The sequence below is a fragment of the Magnolia sinica genome, chromosome 1 (genome assembly GCF_029962835.1).
Source record: "Magnolia sinica isolate HGM2019 chromosome 1, MsV1, whole genome shotgun sequence".
Classification (NCBI taxonomy): domain Eukaryota; kingdom Viridiplantae; phylum Streptophyta; class Magnoliopsida; order Magnoliales; family Magnoliaceae; genus Magnolia; species Magnolia sinica.
Window position 1 is genome coordinate 2,938,369 of NC_080573.1, and position 16,101 is coordinate 2,954,469.

At 42.7% G+C, this 16,101-nt stretch overlaps 1 protein-coding gene across 2 annotated transcripts; it reads left to right on the top strand.

Annotated features, from left to right (window-relative positions):
- The first annotated feature begins 4,821 nt into the window (after window positions 1-4,821).
- LOC131236711 (cyclic nucleotide-gated ion channel 4) lies at window positions 4,822-14,187 on the top strand. 2 transcript variants are annotated; one of them, XM_058234092.1, is made up of 7 exons: window positions 4,822-5,430; window positions 9,136-9,351; window positions 9,959-10,269; window positions 10,696-10,804; window positions 11,841-12,077; window positions 12,386-12,472; window positions 13,580-14,187. In XM_058234092.1, the coding sequence occupies exons 1-7, from the start codon at window positions 4,927-4,929 to the stop codon at window positions 14,093-14,095; spliced, it is 1,980 nt and encodes a 659-aa protein (XP_058090075.1). In that variant the 5' UTR covers window positions 4,822-4,926; the 3' UTR covers window positions 14,096-14,187. The 2 variants fall into 2 exon arrangements, with proteins under 2 accessions (XP_058090075.1, XP_058090084.1); XM_058234101.1 differs by lacking the exon at window positions 4,822-5,430 and adding an exon at window positions 7,820-8,964.
- Window positions 14,188-16,101: the final 1,914 nt, after the last annotated feature.

Consider the following 16,101-nt stretch of genomic DNA (forward strand, 5'->3'; position numbering starts at 1 on the left):
CACATATGAAGGACTTCCGTTCCATGACAAGGGCACATCTCACCGGCAAGATCACCTGGCAAAAGTATCATCCCCATCGGCTCATCAGGTGACCAATATCTTGGAACCAACCGACAGCTGAAGGCCTGACCCAAGGTGTGGCCCACCTAATGAGTGGATCTTCCTAGGTCTTATGCCCGATGATCTTTACGGTGAGATCTAAGGTTTACCTGGTACGGATGTCCAATATAAATGTCCTGCTTGCAGAAAAGTTAATTCATGGCAAGCTCCCATACAATTAGAGCTGTACACCGGCTGAGCTTGACCTGTGTTTGGTTTGGCTGGTTTATGTGACACTCCATGTTTGAGCTTTTTGGGAGCCCTGCCGTGAGCTTGTCCTTGCCATTTGAGCTTGGTTTAGGCTTGAGTTTAAGCTTGTTTTGATTTGGTTCAAATATTGAGCTGAGTCAGGTAGACCCGAGCAAGTTCAAACAAAAGTGAGCTCGTTTTCTTTTCTAATTTTTTTTTTTTTTTCCCCTGTTAGCTTGTTAGTACACCCCACTGTCAATTCACGCTTCACTGATAGCCACCCCCACTAGGGATCGATACCAAGACCTCGGTGTTGAAACGAGGTATCTTTCACTGCAGATAACACTACAAAATAATATTAACAAAGGCTAATACTATAGTAACAATACTAAAAAATAATATAAATTTTAATATCATTCATAAGACAATAATAATGAACAAAAAGTTAGAAATTAAAACACAAGTATTTTTAAATCTTAAAATTTTCAAAATTAAATTATATCTAAAGCTCAAGTTGATCACACTATAGACACACAGTGTGTATATAATTTACAAGCCGAATCAAACTGAGCTGAATCAAGCTGAGCTTCGAGTTGAGCCGAGCCAGTACTTCCCTAATTTGAGCTTGGTTTTCTTTTTTTAAACAGCTTGATTTCAAGGCTTGGTTTGATTTGAATTTCTATTCAAAGTAATCCAATCTTAGCATTTTCAAACCAATTAATCTCAGCAAAGCTTCAAGCTAATTAGTTTGTGCCCAACTCTACATACAGATCGTGTAGGTGATAGCTCTCTAACCATGGAAGGTGAAGCATTTTATAGCTATGATATATCATGCAACCGCTATTCCATTACAGGTAGATTAGGTGAAGCCCTAACATGGTTAGGTTTGATTGGGCCACATGTGCTGCCAAAAATGTCATCTAGAGTATATTTGAAAAGAGACACGATCGAACTACTAAAGACCTGATGTTGTCCCACTTTGTGTAATGTCGGTAGAGTAATGAACCACTTTCAAACATGCTTTGAATTGTGCTAATTTTCACGGTATTAGGTAGCCCAGTCTATTCTTGAAGCTTTTGAGTTTGGGACCAGCTACGGTGTGAAAGTGGCTCCGTCGAGCACGTTGGTCCAATCAAACGTTGCCATGCACGTTAACGCCAGTGAATTCGGTACCGACCCACTCGTAAAAACTGAAGAGCCAATCGTAGCGTACAAATTCTCAGGGCTGAGCATTCGTGGAAGAACTCTTTCAACGAACCGTGCTATATGTACGTGGATGGGACGCGAAACAAAAAGCCCTGTTGGGCCCACCATGATGTGTGCGAGACATATCTACTCCATCTATCATTTCAGCCCATTCATGCTTGGACATTAGTCCAAAAAGCAGGCAGACCCAAATCTCAACTCGGCCACGCTACAAGGAAAAGTTGGGAACGCCAACCATTGAAACCTTACCCGCGCCATCGTGATGTTTACATACCATCGAAACCGTTCATAAGCTGAGTCAAACAATAAGAAGGTAAAGACCAAAATATCAGCCTAATCCAAAACATCAGTGGGCCCAACAGAAGGTTCCAATGGTAGGCATATCCACCCCTTCTTGTTCCAGTGGTGTGGCCCACTTAAGTTTTGGATCGGCCTAATTTTTGGATTGCATCCTAAAATGAGCTGGGAAAATAATGGACGGAGCGGATGTCACACACACACATCAAAGTAGGCCCCACCTGCCTTATAAAAATCTGAAAAGCTAGGGATATGTTTGATATTTCTTGAAAGATCAATGTCCTTTTCGAAGTAGGTGCAAGCCTATATACCAGAAAGAGACAAAAGGAGAGTGAAAGATAGATGGGCCTCTCTCGATCAAGTGGCTATGAGCCGTCCAGACATCGCATTTGGGTTCCTATAATTGATTTACAAGAAAACAAAAGGCACGAAGCTGCAGCGAAACTCGCTCTTCGTGATTATGCAGATACAGACACAGACCCCATTCTCCCATCCCATCCATACGGACACGTACCTCTTCCTACCATTCCCACTACCTCTATTAATTTCCTTCCAGGAATGTCCACGTCCACCTCAGCAGACAACTATATGGCATCTGGGCCGTTGATTAGGTGGGCCCTACCTTGAAGACAATCATGCATGAAAATCTTTTCGGACCGGCCAAACAAGTGCATTGATAAACTCGTGGTGGTTCGTTTCTTAAGGTGTGGCCCACTTGATAAATGGGTTAGCCCGATTTTTTATGTCGAATTATTTGGAGGTGGGGCCTACCTTTTCAACGGGTCGGATGTTGTGTGTACATGACACGTTGGCTGCAAGCTATTAATTAGCGTTAACTTTTGTGGGCCATTGAGATTTATGCAGAAACATTCCTTATTTGATTCTGGTGGGGCAATCTCGTCCCAGAGAGCAACAATACAGTCGTGTCGCGGTCGAACTCTTTGAAAAGACACTTTTGACCCTGGGGAACTATAGAAATGCCTGTGTATAGTTTATGCGGGTCCAGGGCATTTTTGCACCAGGCCGTTAAATTCCATTGATATACATTCATTGATACAGCATCCTCCAATGGCTGGAGCTTTTAAGGGAAATTGGTTATTTCACAAAGGCGTGGGCCGATCCATAGACAGTGTGATCGATGGTAGGGGCACGCTTGGGAAATCCAGAAAAGCAGGGAATTATTTGATACTCTGGCTGTGTACCATGCTTCATACACAGGTACATATATTTACTCAAAATAAAACTTCTAAATTGTGAAACATTCCCATTTTCTGAACAGTAAATAGTGGACAATTATATTTTTTGAGATAAGGTCATTGTATATTTTTCATTTTTGACCGTCCAATAAATGTCCACATATCTAATATTCCAACAATAAAATACTAGTAATTTTTGTTTCACCGTACATCTACGCATCATTTCCCAGTACGCAAATTTTCAATAATTTCTGCCTGTGTATCATCCATCACACTTTGCCAGAGTATGAAAGTATTTCCCGCAAATGGATGAGTTACGGTAGCGAGGTACATCTGTAGGCCCCACCGGACATCCACTCCGTCCATCATGTGTGGTCCCTCCAATTCTCAAAAGATCTAAAAATCAAACTGATCCAAAATTCAGGTGGGCCACATTAGAGGGAACAACATAAAATCATGCCTGAGTCTTTAAATCTACTTGCGGTGGTCCACTAAAGTTGTGGTCCCCTCATTAATCTCAATGGTCTTATTTTGTCTTATAAAGTTCAAAAATGCCTGATCCACCTGATGGACAGCTCGTATCTTTCGTTTGTGAGCCACACTTACACACGTGGTAACGCGTGGGCTTAGAAAAGAAAACAAAACGAGCCTCATCCAAAAAAAAATCACGTGTCACTGCCACAATCGTCGTTTTCGTCATCATTATGGCCTTGGCCAGCTGTACGCATGAGATGACGCCAATTTCCTACAGCCTCTGAGAGGTATCCCGTGTGACCAAAAGCGCAGTGTGGCCCACCCACCGTACTTTCTGTATTATCTCTAATCCGTCCATGCACTGCTCCAGTTCATCTTAGGACGCGGACACAAAGAAATCGGATTGCGTACTGAGTTGCCCAGTACGCTATTATCGTACTGAGTAAACTCTGTTGGGCCCACTGTGAATTCATGTGGTTTATCCACGCCGTCCATCCCTTTTAGCAGATCAATTTAAGGGTTGAGCCTAAAATTGAAGTATATCAGAATTCTCAAGTAGACCATATCAAAGGAAACAGTGGAAGATGTCCACCGTTGAAACCTTTCTAAGGCCCCCCAGTGATGTTTATTTGTCATCCAAACTGTTCATAAGATCACACAGACATGGATGAAGGGAAAAAATAAATATCATATTGAAATAAAACTTCTGTTGGCCCCAAGAACTTTTCAACGGTAGACTTCAATTCACACTTGTTTCAGGTGGTGTGGTCTACTGGAGCTTTGGATATAATTAATTTTTGGTTTAAAGTTATAAAATTATATGATAAAACGGATGGACGGAGTTGATAAACGCATGAATGAAGGTAGGCCCCACAGAGTTTGCTCGGTACGCTTACCCAGTAGGCAATCTGCTATGAGGCAGATTCAAAATTCAAGTCGGGTACGCCATAAGAAAACGGCTGGGATCATGCCCACAACCGAAACCTTGTTGTGGCCCACGGAAGTTTTGGATCATGTTGATATTTGTCCTTCCTCTTCAACCTGATGGGCATCGTCTTATGAACGGTTTGGATGGCATACAAACATCAAGGTGGCCCGCAAAGATTCTGATACATACCCACTCGAGTATTGGATCTATCTAATTTTTATGTCGAAACTGATGGACGGAGTGGATGTCATACAGACATTACGGTGGGCCCCACGTAGTTTTCTGGTCACACGGGTCCAGCGAATTGGCGTTCGTCCACGTAACCTTACGTCCTTACCTGGTGCAGGGGCACTCTTGTAATTTCATACAGTTGTCGTACATGAGGGCAATTTCGCAATTTAGCACCTGCCATTTACCACATCGCTTCATCAGCCTTGCATTATTGACAGTCCTGAGTTTGTTGTGTCCGTACTCTCCTCAGTATATCATTGTGCTGAAACTCCCATATTTCTCAGCTCTCCTCTCAAGCTCTGCATCATGGCTAGCCAGGAAACTCTAGATTCCTCGCACGTGCAAGCTGACGAGGAGGAGGTGGAGGAGGTTCCTTCACACACTTGCAAGCGTCTGGACGGCACGTGCGCGCCATGCAAGGGGAGCTTCTCCCTACGGGGCGCCCTCGACCCACGTGCCAAGTGGATCCATGAGTGGAACCGTGTGTTCTTGCTCGTGTGCGCCACCGGGCTCGCCGTCGATCCCCTCTTCTTCTACGCGCTTTCAATCAGCGACACGTGCATGTGCCTCTTCATCGACGGGTGGTTCGCGATCACCGTGACAGCGCTGCGGTGCATGATGGACATGTTGCACGTGTGGAACATGTGGCTGCAGCTCAAGATGCCCTACGGTCGAGATCGGTCGCACGCTGCTGGGGTTGAAGAAGGAGCGGCACGAGCGTATGGAGGCAGTGGTGGGCCTGCCATGCATTACCTGAGATCAAAGAAGGGCTTTTTCTTCGATCTCTTCGTCGTCCTCCCCGTCCCTCAGGTGACACAATCATCATCATCTTAACCGTGATCACGACCGTTCATTCATCTGCATGTGATGGTGGGCCACCATCATTTGCATGTTAGTTGCTGATGACACTCGGCTAACTGACATTGGAACGTTATCTTTTGAATCTTGGCTCTTTTCGTGCATGTTTTGTGGGCTGTATACTACAAGGTGCCACGGTGGTACACCTGGCACACATGCAAGCTGATCCAGACGTTGAAATCATGGGCCCACATTCTGGAAGGAGGTGGTCTGGAAATTGCATTGATTGAACCATCCTAACCGTTCAGTTGGTGGCCATTAACTGGACGGTTAGAAATAAAAAGAGAATACCTTGTTTAGATTCAGTGGGTAAAAATTAGATGGTTAAGATCATCTGATCGGTGTGAGGATTTTAATGGTCTGGATTGGCTGTTAGCTTCACATATTTTTTCCTTTTTTTTCATCTGTTGATTTGGGATTGAATGGTAGGGTTTTGAGAATGCTAGATTTCTATGTATTTTGAAGGGCTAGGCTTCTATGTTAGTTTTGGACCACTTAAAATATGGTAGAAGCTCTACAAGCATCCACATGGCATCGTTGTACATCAATTCGGACTCTCCGAATCACACAACTGAATTATTTTTTCCGAGAAGATAATATTAATAATTTATTTTTTCCTTTGAATATGGACCAATCACTATTTCACTATTAATCATCCATTTGAGACCGATTAATTGGATGGTTAGGATTGCTTGATGTGTTTTTTGAGATATACTCTATCCACAATGGGACCCACAATTTAGATGATCCGGGTGGCTGCAAATCAGTGCCACAAGAGAGGAGGATGAGTCATCAACATTTTTTTAAAATGGTGCAAGACTAGCATAGGAGGCTATCCCTAATGATAAAAGCTTTGGTGTAATTACAATTCAAGTACCTAAAAATCACTTAACATTAACATGTGTCAGAGATTACATTGATATCTTCGCCTCTCTTTTGCTATTTCTGTAGTTTAGTAAATTAAAATAAAAGAGAAAAAAAATTGATACTCTGGGAGTCGATGGACAATACTCAGGCACACAGAAATTGTAGTGAATGTAGCGTAACTCACGATAAACAGTCCAGATAATGGGCCCCACTTCTTTATAAAACAAACAGTTGTGCTGAATGGATCCCCTAACTGGTTGATGATTAGTGGATAGTTTAGGGATGATCAGAATGAAAAACAATGAACGGTTTCAATATTCAATAAGAAAATTTGTATAATCGACAGTGCATTCATCCAATTAACATAATTTTAGATTTTATGGCCTAATGTGGTATTTGGACAGTTTAATTTAAGTACATGCCAGGTGTACAAGTGCTTTCTTATAATCCATCAAAGGGACTATTGCATAACTACTCATTGAACTTTCAATCCAAGGAATAAGTAGGTTAGGTTTCACCAAATGTCTTGAATTTTCAATAAACAAGCATCCATGAAAGAGAGGTGAGGATCGTTCAAGCCATCTGATTTGTATGTAGCCTGCACTCACACGTCTACCCTTCTGCACACACTATTTTTATTCCAAAAACAAAAACAAAGCCTTTGTTAGAATTAATTAGGGCACGTTACACTTGTAAAAATCAATTCTGCTCATTTTAATTAATCATAATTATTTAAGTGATCATGATTGTTGCTAATCAAAATTATTTTCAATCGTTACCAAAAATATGATTTTTCTATACATAATTATGATTAAATGAGATGAACAAGCCCTTAGGTTTTCTCTACCGTGTGTGGGAGAAGTAGCCAAGAGTAGCCTAGGGTAGGTAACCTAGCCGAGGCTTGAGCCACTAAACTTGGCTCGAGAGCTGGATCATGGCTTCAAATTTAGTCTTAGTGTCCAAGCCAAGCTAGGCTAAGGCTAATGATGCATAGCCTAGCCGGTCTAACCCATTTCCTTTGTGTATACTATGTAATACATAGGTATTAGTAGAGTAGAATATAGATTTCATATACTAGCAGCCGAGCATATGCTCAAATGATGAAGGATCTTTTTTTTTTTTTTTTTTTACACACGCACACACACTCCCACACATGCCGTAGTGGGATTTCACCACCTATGGATACTCGAACCCTTGACTAGGTGTTGAAACTCCTGAGAGTCTACCACCCAAGCAAGAGTAAAGATCCATCTTATTTAATGTAGGTATGCCGAAGTGAAACTTTAACACTCTGAAAGAGCATGATGATTCTAAAACACTCTCACCATTATACACCAATTATATAAGTAACATATACATAACTTATCTTTAACATATATGGTCAGCCACTAGCCAGCCCTCTAGGGCTAGCTAAGGTGAACCTCAGCCTAGCCCATTGCCAACCCTAGTCTAGGTAAAAGACTTGCATTAGGTCTTTAAATTGTTAAATCATGAACTATTAAAGAATATAAGAAGCGTTTTAAACCAAAATAAAGGGTAAGTAGATAATTTACAAGTTGAAGCCCAATGGTGAAAGAGACTCCACGAAGAGATCTGCCTTCTATACCATGAGAAGAGATTCTTGCAGAGTATCATAGCTGATCTGCAAGCACTAAAAAAATCATACACATAAGCTATAATTAAGATAAGCTAATCATACACAGTCAAGATGCAAAAACCTTAATTAAATAATAAATGCTTTCTAAATCAAGGAATAAATAGTTCAATCAATCTGAATTTTGAATGATGAAGTGGGTCCTAGGACATAGGACATGAATGGTTTAATTGAATCCATGTATGCCATTGTACAATTCAGGAGTGGTTAAGTATCAAGTGTCACACTTTCTCAGAGTACTGAATAACTCCTCTCTTACAACAGATTTCCCAGTGCCACTCTCTCAATTGACATGCATTATTGCTGCTGTAATAGCTAATAACCTTATCAATCCTACTTATACCTTGCCCTTTTTTCATAAAAGATTGGAATTTTTTTAGGAATGGAAATGATATTAAAACCACATATTCTTTATGTGGTTTCACACCTAATTCTTGCCTTATAGCAGGCAATCCACCTTCATTGCAGAACTGGGTTTTGCTAAATTTAAAGTCGCAACATCAAATTGGCTGAGCAATCCACAACTGATCAGTAAACACCTATTTGTTGAAATACGACCATTGGATATTCTCCATTTTTAACCATCCAATAAATGCTCACCAATCTAATAACCTGACAATCAAACTACCATAATTTTTCTGTCACGATGCATCTACTCTATGGCCCACAATTTGGAAAGATTAATTTGACTCACTTGTATGAGATAGAGTGATTTAGAAGTGCATGTGCATCATCTTCACACTCTGCTAGAGTATCGATCAAAAGTTTTTCTCATTGGTATTCTATTCTACTGCCTTTTGATAAATCTTACGTATAATCCAATCCGTTCATTGGACATGCTCCACTGGGATGAAGGGACAATCCAAGCATCAGGCCACACAAATATAATGGTGGGCCTTGAAGAAGCTCGAATGTGTGGAACTCATGTACGTTTGAGCGTATATGATCATTCTCCAACTAGGAAGGTACATGCCCACGAGCCCATCTGGTGGGCCCTACCATGGATGGCCCATGGTGAAAGTACCTCTATATGCAGTCCTAGCCGTTCATCCTGTGATCTACAAATTTATGCTGCAAAATCCATTTAAGTAGAAAGCTAGGATTGCCCAATAGGTGTGCTTTCCATTGAAATGCAGGTTGTTCTGTGGGTGGTAGCTCCGGCATTGATAGCCAAAGGATCGACGACGACGGTTATGACGGTTTTCTTAATCATGTTCCTCTTCCAATACCTCCCCAAGATCTACCACTCCGTCTGTCTTCTGCGTCGCATGCAAAACATCTCCGGCTACATCTTCGGCACCATCTGGTGGGGCATCGCCCTCAACATGATCGCCTACTTCGTTGCGTCCCACGTGAGTATCCGAACGCGATTATCTGTCCTTCCATCAATTCATTGAGGACCATTAAAATATGATCTAATTAGTGTTATAAAGCTACTTCATTTTATCTCTTCACATGCAAACATGGGTACATGTGTGGGACATCTGATCTAGGCATCAACTGGGCCACAACATGTTGATATACTGGCCCAAAAATCATTCTGGGCAGTGGAAACATCCACCAATGGTCTCAGTTCAATGTAAACATATGGACAGCCATGTGGATGGACCAGCATGATTTTTGGGCCAGGTTTGCATGTGCCACACAAGCACTTGTGGTCGACCCTTGGGCCCACCTTCATAGATGAATGGGCTAGTTGTGATGGTGGCCTTGGATGTTGACAGATCCCATTTGAGATCTCGCTGTGATCGACACTGTCACTACTTTTTCATTTCTTCTAGTTTCTCCGGTCAGCCCTTGTTGTTCTTCAAGCAGCGCTCTCTTCCTGTTTTCAAGAGAGCGTATCTCGTTCTGGAGTGACAGATTCAGGCTCAAATAATAAATGAACAGGATTCAGTTGCATGTGGGCCTGCTGGTACCGGTAGGAGTATCTATCTCACTTAAATTGTATGTGTGTAGGCGGCAGGTGCATGTTGGTACTTGTTAGGAATACAAAGGGCTACAAAGTGCCTGACTGTGCAATGTGGTCGAGCTAAGGGATGTGTGGCTACAACATTAGGGTGTGAAGAGCCCATTTACTATGGGACGGCCATGGTGAAAGATAGTGTGAGATTAGCATGGGCACACAACAGTCAGGCAAGGAGTGTGTGTATAACCAGCAGTGATAATTTCGATTATGGTGCCTTTAAATGGACGGTTCCTCTTGTTACTAACACTAGCCGCTTGGAGAAGATACTGTTTCCAATCTTCTGGGGTCTGATGACCCTCAGGTAAGCTTTTTTAATCCTTGTATCAAATGTTGGGAAAGTCTAAGAGTTACGGTTGTCAATGTGTTGGGTCTGAGCCATTTACTAAATGGTCCAAGAAATCCAGCCCAAACTTAAACCATGAACCGTGGGGTTGCACGGCCGGACCCGACCCGACCCTCGTAAAACTCATCAGGCAAAGCCCAACCTGACCTGGTCCATTTAATTGGATGGACTGGGCCATAAAAAGCAAGGCCCAGATGAACCATCACCACATGAACTGTGGACAGGAATCATGTTGCTATCCTATTTGAATTTCCATAGGGAAGCAATGGGAAATTGGGGTAGTCTGACTTTTTGGTGCACATAAGTTGAGTTGGTGCCCCACAAATCCAACGGCTTAGATCATATAACATGCATTAATCTGATTGTTTTATATGGTGTGGACAGCACATTTGGGAACCTTGAGAGCACAACTGACTGGCTGGAAGTGCTCTTCAATATCATCGTTCTGACGAGCGGCCTCCTTTTGGTGACCATGTTGATTGGAAATATCAAGGCAAGCATTTGAAAATCTCTACTTCCTTCGTGATTAATCAAGCACCCGTGCAAAGGGCATCTGATGGTTTTTGGGTGGACCCCATCTGGGTGCTTGACCAATCATCACCGTACAATTAGATGATACGTCTATTCCTAGTCTCAAGTGCATTGGCTTAGTATTCCCTGATTAGAGGGAGTATGGGTGGCCCAGTGAGCCCGACCTTGTTTTGGACCTGCTTACTCATTTAAGCTTAGCCCAATGGGCTGGACTTGGTGGACGTAGCATATTTGCCCAATTAATTTCCGGGCAGCAATAGATTGGTCGGGTCTGGTTTCGTTCAAGCCGAGTTGAGCTGATTTTTTGAGCTCGAAAATGAGTTCAGCCAAGCCCTAGCTCGACTCGACTTGGATCAAATCCAACTCGAATCGAACTCAGATCGAACCAGTTCGTTGACTCAGTTACTTTGCCATTGATGTTGCTCACCAAGTGTTTGATAAAATGACTCAACGAAGTATGGCTGGTGGCAAGGAAGGTATGTACATGAAATAAATACCCTTTTTTTCTTGGTTTTTCTTAGTTTTTATGTTGCTTAGAAGGTGTTTGATAAAATACGTGTAAAACCATTGCTTCTATTTCACATACAGAGCAATTTTGAAGGTACAGTCCAAGTGTTTGCGGAAATGCCTCAATGGTGAACTGGGCTTGAGCTGGCCCGAGCTGCTAACCGAACCAAGCCGAGCTGGCCAGTTAGGCTCGAGGACGAGCCGAGCCGAGTTCAAGCTGAGGCCAGCTCGACTCGGTTCGACTAGATGTAAAAAACCTTCCAATGGCCTATTTTTAATGGGCCCATAATTCAGCCCACTATCCCTCATCATAAATGGGCCTTTTCAGCCACGTCCGGCCCGTTATTGGTTGGGCCTAAAGTTAAGACCAGGCCTAGTTAACGTGGATCGTTATGGGCCAGGGCTGGAAATGTAACTGGCCGGCCCGACCTTTTGCCAGGTCGTAGATGGGCCAAGAAGATATTGAGATTGTATACTGTGATGGCTTACAGGTCTTCCTCCATGCAACCACGTCTAAGAAACAAGGGATGCAGCTGAAGATGAGGAATGTGGAGCGGTGGATGAAGCGTCGGCATTTGCCACAGGGCTTCAGGCAGCGGGTCCGGCAATACGAACGCCAGCGGTGGGCCGCAATGCGAGGGGTGGATGAGTGTGAGATGGTCCAAAACCTCCCTGAGGGCCTCCGTAGGGACATCAAGTATCACCTTTGTCTAGACCTCGTACGACAGGTAACTCAATATTCTTTTTCTTCTTTTTTTCTTTTTAAATTTCCACCTCTTGATCGCTCTGGCGATGAGTAATCAATACCGTACATAGAGTGGGCCCTGCCATGGATGGACCAATGTGCGGTTAGATGTGTTCTTGTTCACTGGTCCACGTAATGTTGTATAGATCATGGAATGTATATGGCTAACAACTTGCAGGTGGGCCATCATGCAACCATGCATTTCTTGTTCACTGGGCCATTGATCACTGCACGCCACCATCGAAGATTGTACTAAAAAGGAGTCTGTTATGGTTTTAAATGTATTTTCAGGTACCATTGTTTCAACACATGGATGAGCTGGTGCTGGAGAACATATGCGACCGTGTCAAGTCCCTAATCTTCCCCAAGGGTGAAATGGTGAGTCACTCCATCGAGTCACCGACAAGACCCATTGGGCTTTTTAGTATGTAGCCCTGCTCAGCCCTGTGTTTTAGGTAGGGTTTTCAATGAGCCAGGCTGGCCCATAGGGCTTCAGCTCTTAGGGGTGCACACGGAATCGGTAGAACTAGTAAACTGGACCGGAACCGACTAGACCACACGGTTTGGTCTGGTTCTGAAGTGCGCTGGTTCAGTTCCAGTTCTGAAAATCAAAGGACTGGTTAGTTCAGTTCGGTTCTTGGTTTGGGGTTTTATAGAACCAAACCAGACCGTAGAACCGAACATGGAATCGGACCCCTTGGTCAATAAATATTTATTTTTTAAAACATAAAAAACTATAGGAGGTTGGGCTGGAAAAATCATTTTGGGAATACGAAAGGGTCATAAAAACAAACCATGACAAGATTACTCTTTGTGAACATTTTCAGTATAGGAGCTTGGGCTGGATTATAATTAAAAAAACTATGCAATTAGGCTGGATTATAAAAACAAACCATGCAATTGGGCTGGATTATAAAAAGCCCAGAACTGTAGAACTGAACTGGAACTGAACCGGTTTTTTATGGTCCAGTTCCAATTCAGTTATAGTGTGCAAACGGTCCAATTTCGGTTCTAGTTTTCCTGGAACCATAGAGAACAGTTCAGTTCCGGTTTCACCCTAGAACCGGATCGAACCGAACCGTGTGCACCCCTATCAGCTCTGACCACTTCCAGCCAGACTTGGGATGGATTTGAAATTCTTGAGATCAAGTGGGCCCAGATGAGGTTGTGATAAGAACCCATATGCCTGGCCCCCAACCCATTTTATCTATCATGCATGATTGAGCCCAAATCCAGAGAAGTGGGAGACCCAACTCAGCCTAAGGCTGTTCATAATAACCACGGACTGGTCTTGGCCCTGTTCATTTTGGTCTGTGACTGGCTCAGGTGGGCTTGGCCATACAAGGGTCAGCCCAAGCCAGGTCTGTTATCAGCCCTAGTTTTTGGAACGGGCCTGAGAATAAAAGGCTAGGACTCAAGCTCGGGCCTAGGCTCACCCCAGTTTGGTCTATTAACCAACCATACCTGTTGAACCATTTCATGCAGATAACCAAAGAGGGTGACCCAGTTCAAAGAATGTTGTTTGTGGTAAGGGGCCACCTTCAGAGTAGCCAAGTACTCCGGGACGGCGTAAAGAGCTACTGCATGCTCGGGCCCGGCAACTTCAGTGGCGATGAGCTCTTGTCATGGTGCCTCAGGCGTCCATTTGTCGAAAGACTCCCGCCATCATCCTCATCACTGGTAACAATCGAGACCACTGAAGTGTTTGGGCTGGACGCCGGCGACCTTAAGTACGTGACACAGCATTTTCGTTACACATTCATCAATGAGAAAGTGAAGAGGAGTGCTCGGTACTACTCGCCTGGGTGGAGGACGTGGGCTGCCGTGGCGATCCAACTAGCATGGAGGCGGTACAGACACCGGCTCACACTCACCTCGCTGTCGTTCATTCGGCCCCGGCGGCCACTGTCGCGGTGTTCATCGCTTGGGGAGGACCGGCTCCGGCTATACACAGCCCTATTAACCTCACCTAAGCCTAATCAAGATGATTTTAGCTTCTGAAGATATGATATATAGGTTTTTCTTTGTTTGTGGACGTTTGTACACATGAATGATGTGCATTTTAACTTATTCAATCGTTTATTTTTCATTAATTTTGTATTGATAGGAAAGGAGGTTACTGTCAAGTGTGTAGGATATCTGAGCCGTCCAAAACGTTGGACCTGCCTTAATGTTCATCATCAGAAAAATGCAGGCAGGTCTACTCATCAGATGGGCTACGGTGGAGAGTTTAAAGTCACTCCGGCCCAGGTAGGGCTGTGCACAGCAGGCCCAAGCCTAAGTCTTAAAAACTCGACGGGCCATGGCCTGGCTCGACTTGAAAATTGATTAAATCCAATGGTCGTAATCCAACTGAAAATTGCACAAGGAATAAAGATATAGACCAATTAAAAACCATGGTCTAAGTGCAACATTAATTGTGGCAAATGACCCGGGTGGTCCGACGGGAATTGGGCTGGCCTTGGACCAACTAGCTCATCCCGTGGGCAGCGCAAAGTCATGGCCAAGTTAATTTTTAGGTCAGGGTTGGGCCCAAGTAATTAATTTTAGTCCGACTTTATATTGATGTGTAATATCCTGCTAATATGCCATTTGAACCTTAAGTTATGTAATCCGTCTATATTTAATATTGATTGTTGATTTCAATAGTTTAAAATGTTTATTTCTTGTGCGTGTTATTGCTGTTATTTCAATCTCAGTTACATGATTAGTGTGGGTGTGCCATAATTGAATTTATGGCTCAATTTAAAATGAATAGATTACAACCTCAAGTGTCAAAATACGCAAATATGTCAGAAATGGACTGTATATGACGGAGTTCTAATAAGATTGGTCGCCTATTCAGCCACTTGAAAAGTGTTATTTAAGATGATTATATGATAGTTAGAAGGTGGGGGTAGTCTTCTAAAAATGGGTCACACTTCTACCTTCCATGTAAATTACACTAAGGAATGTAAATAATTAAAAAATAATAACGGATTACGCTAAAGAATGTAAATATTGATACAAATAAATAATTACACCAAAGAATGTGAATAACCAATAATTGAAAGATAGATTTGATTTAGTTTATTTGGTATAAGGCTATTTTTTCCTACTGCATTCATTTGTTAGTTATAATTTTAAATTGATCATTTAAATGCTTCTCACATTATAAAGGTTAATGTAATTATCTTAGCACCACATGACTTTCTAAAGACTTCTTTTTAAACTTGTCACCTGTTATAGTAACTGCTCTAGGCTTTCTTATTGACTCGAGCGCATTCCGTTCAACTATTTGGTCTGCCTCCTTGATAACTCTTTGCTGCTTAGTTTACTTTTAAATTCCTTTTAACAGCTCTTCGTCTTGTCATCCCGCTAGCTATGATTTTGTAAAAAGCATTCTATGTATCCTTAAAGTTCTTTGGCATGTCATATATTTCCCTTTAATAAAAAAACATGTCATTTTCAATTGGATTTAAGAAGTGAAATAGGATACAACACATGTATGGCTCACTTGATCAAATAGATAGATTGGAACATTAGATTAGGATTTTTTTTTTCCAATTTTCGCCGAGGCCTGGACCCAACCTATTTTTTTGAACTCGGGCCTGTTGGGACTATGCTGGTCTTGGGCTTGAATTATAAATTCTGACCAAGTTTAGATTAGGCTTGCCAGCATCAGACCCAAACCAATAGCCGAGCATAGAATAGAACACTTGTAGAAGTTGAAGTCAGTTTGCTTAGGGGTCTGCAGGGTCAGGTTGGTCTAAATTGACATAAGCTCAGGCCCAGCCCCGATCAGTTCGAACATGCAAGGTCCAGCCTCGCCGGCTTATATGTTTGGCACCGTTATACATTGGCGCATGAGAACCGAGTTGTATGTTAAATTCAGGTACAGCTAGTTGCAGGTGAACATTACTCGGTCCAAATCGTCGGGCCCCAAAATCATACCGATTGGAGTATCTTAGGCATTAGATTGATGGCCATGAAATTGAAGGTTGAAATTTAACCGAATTGTCTTACTG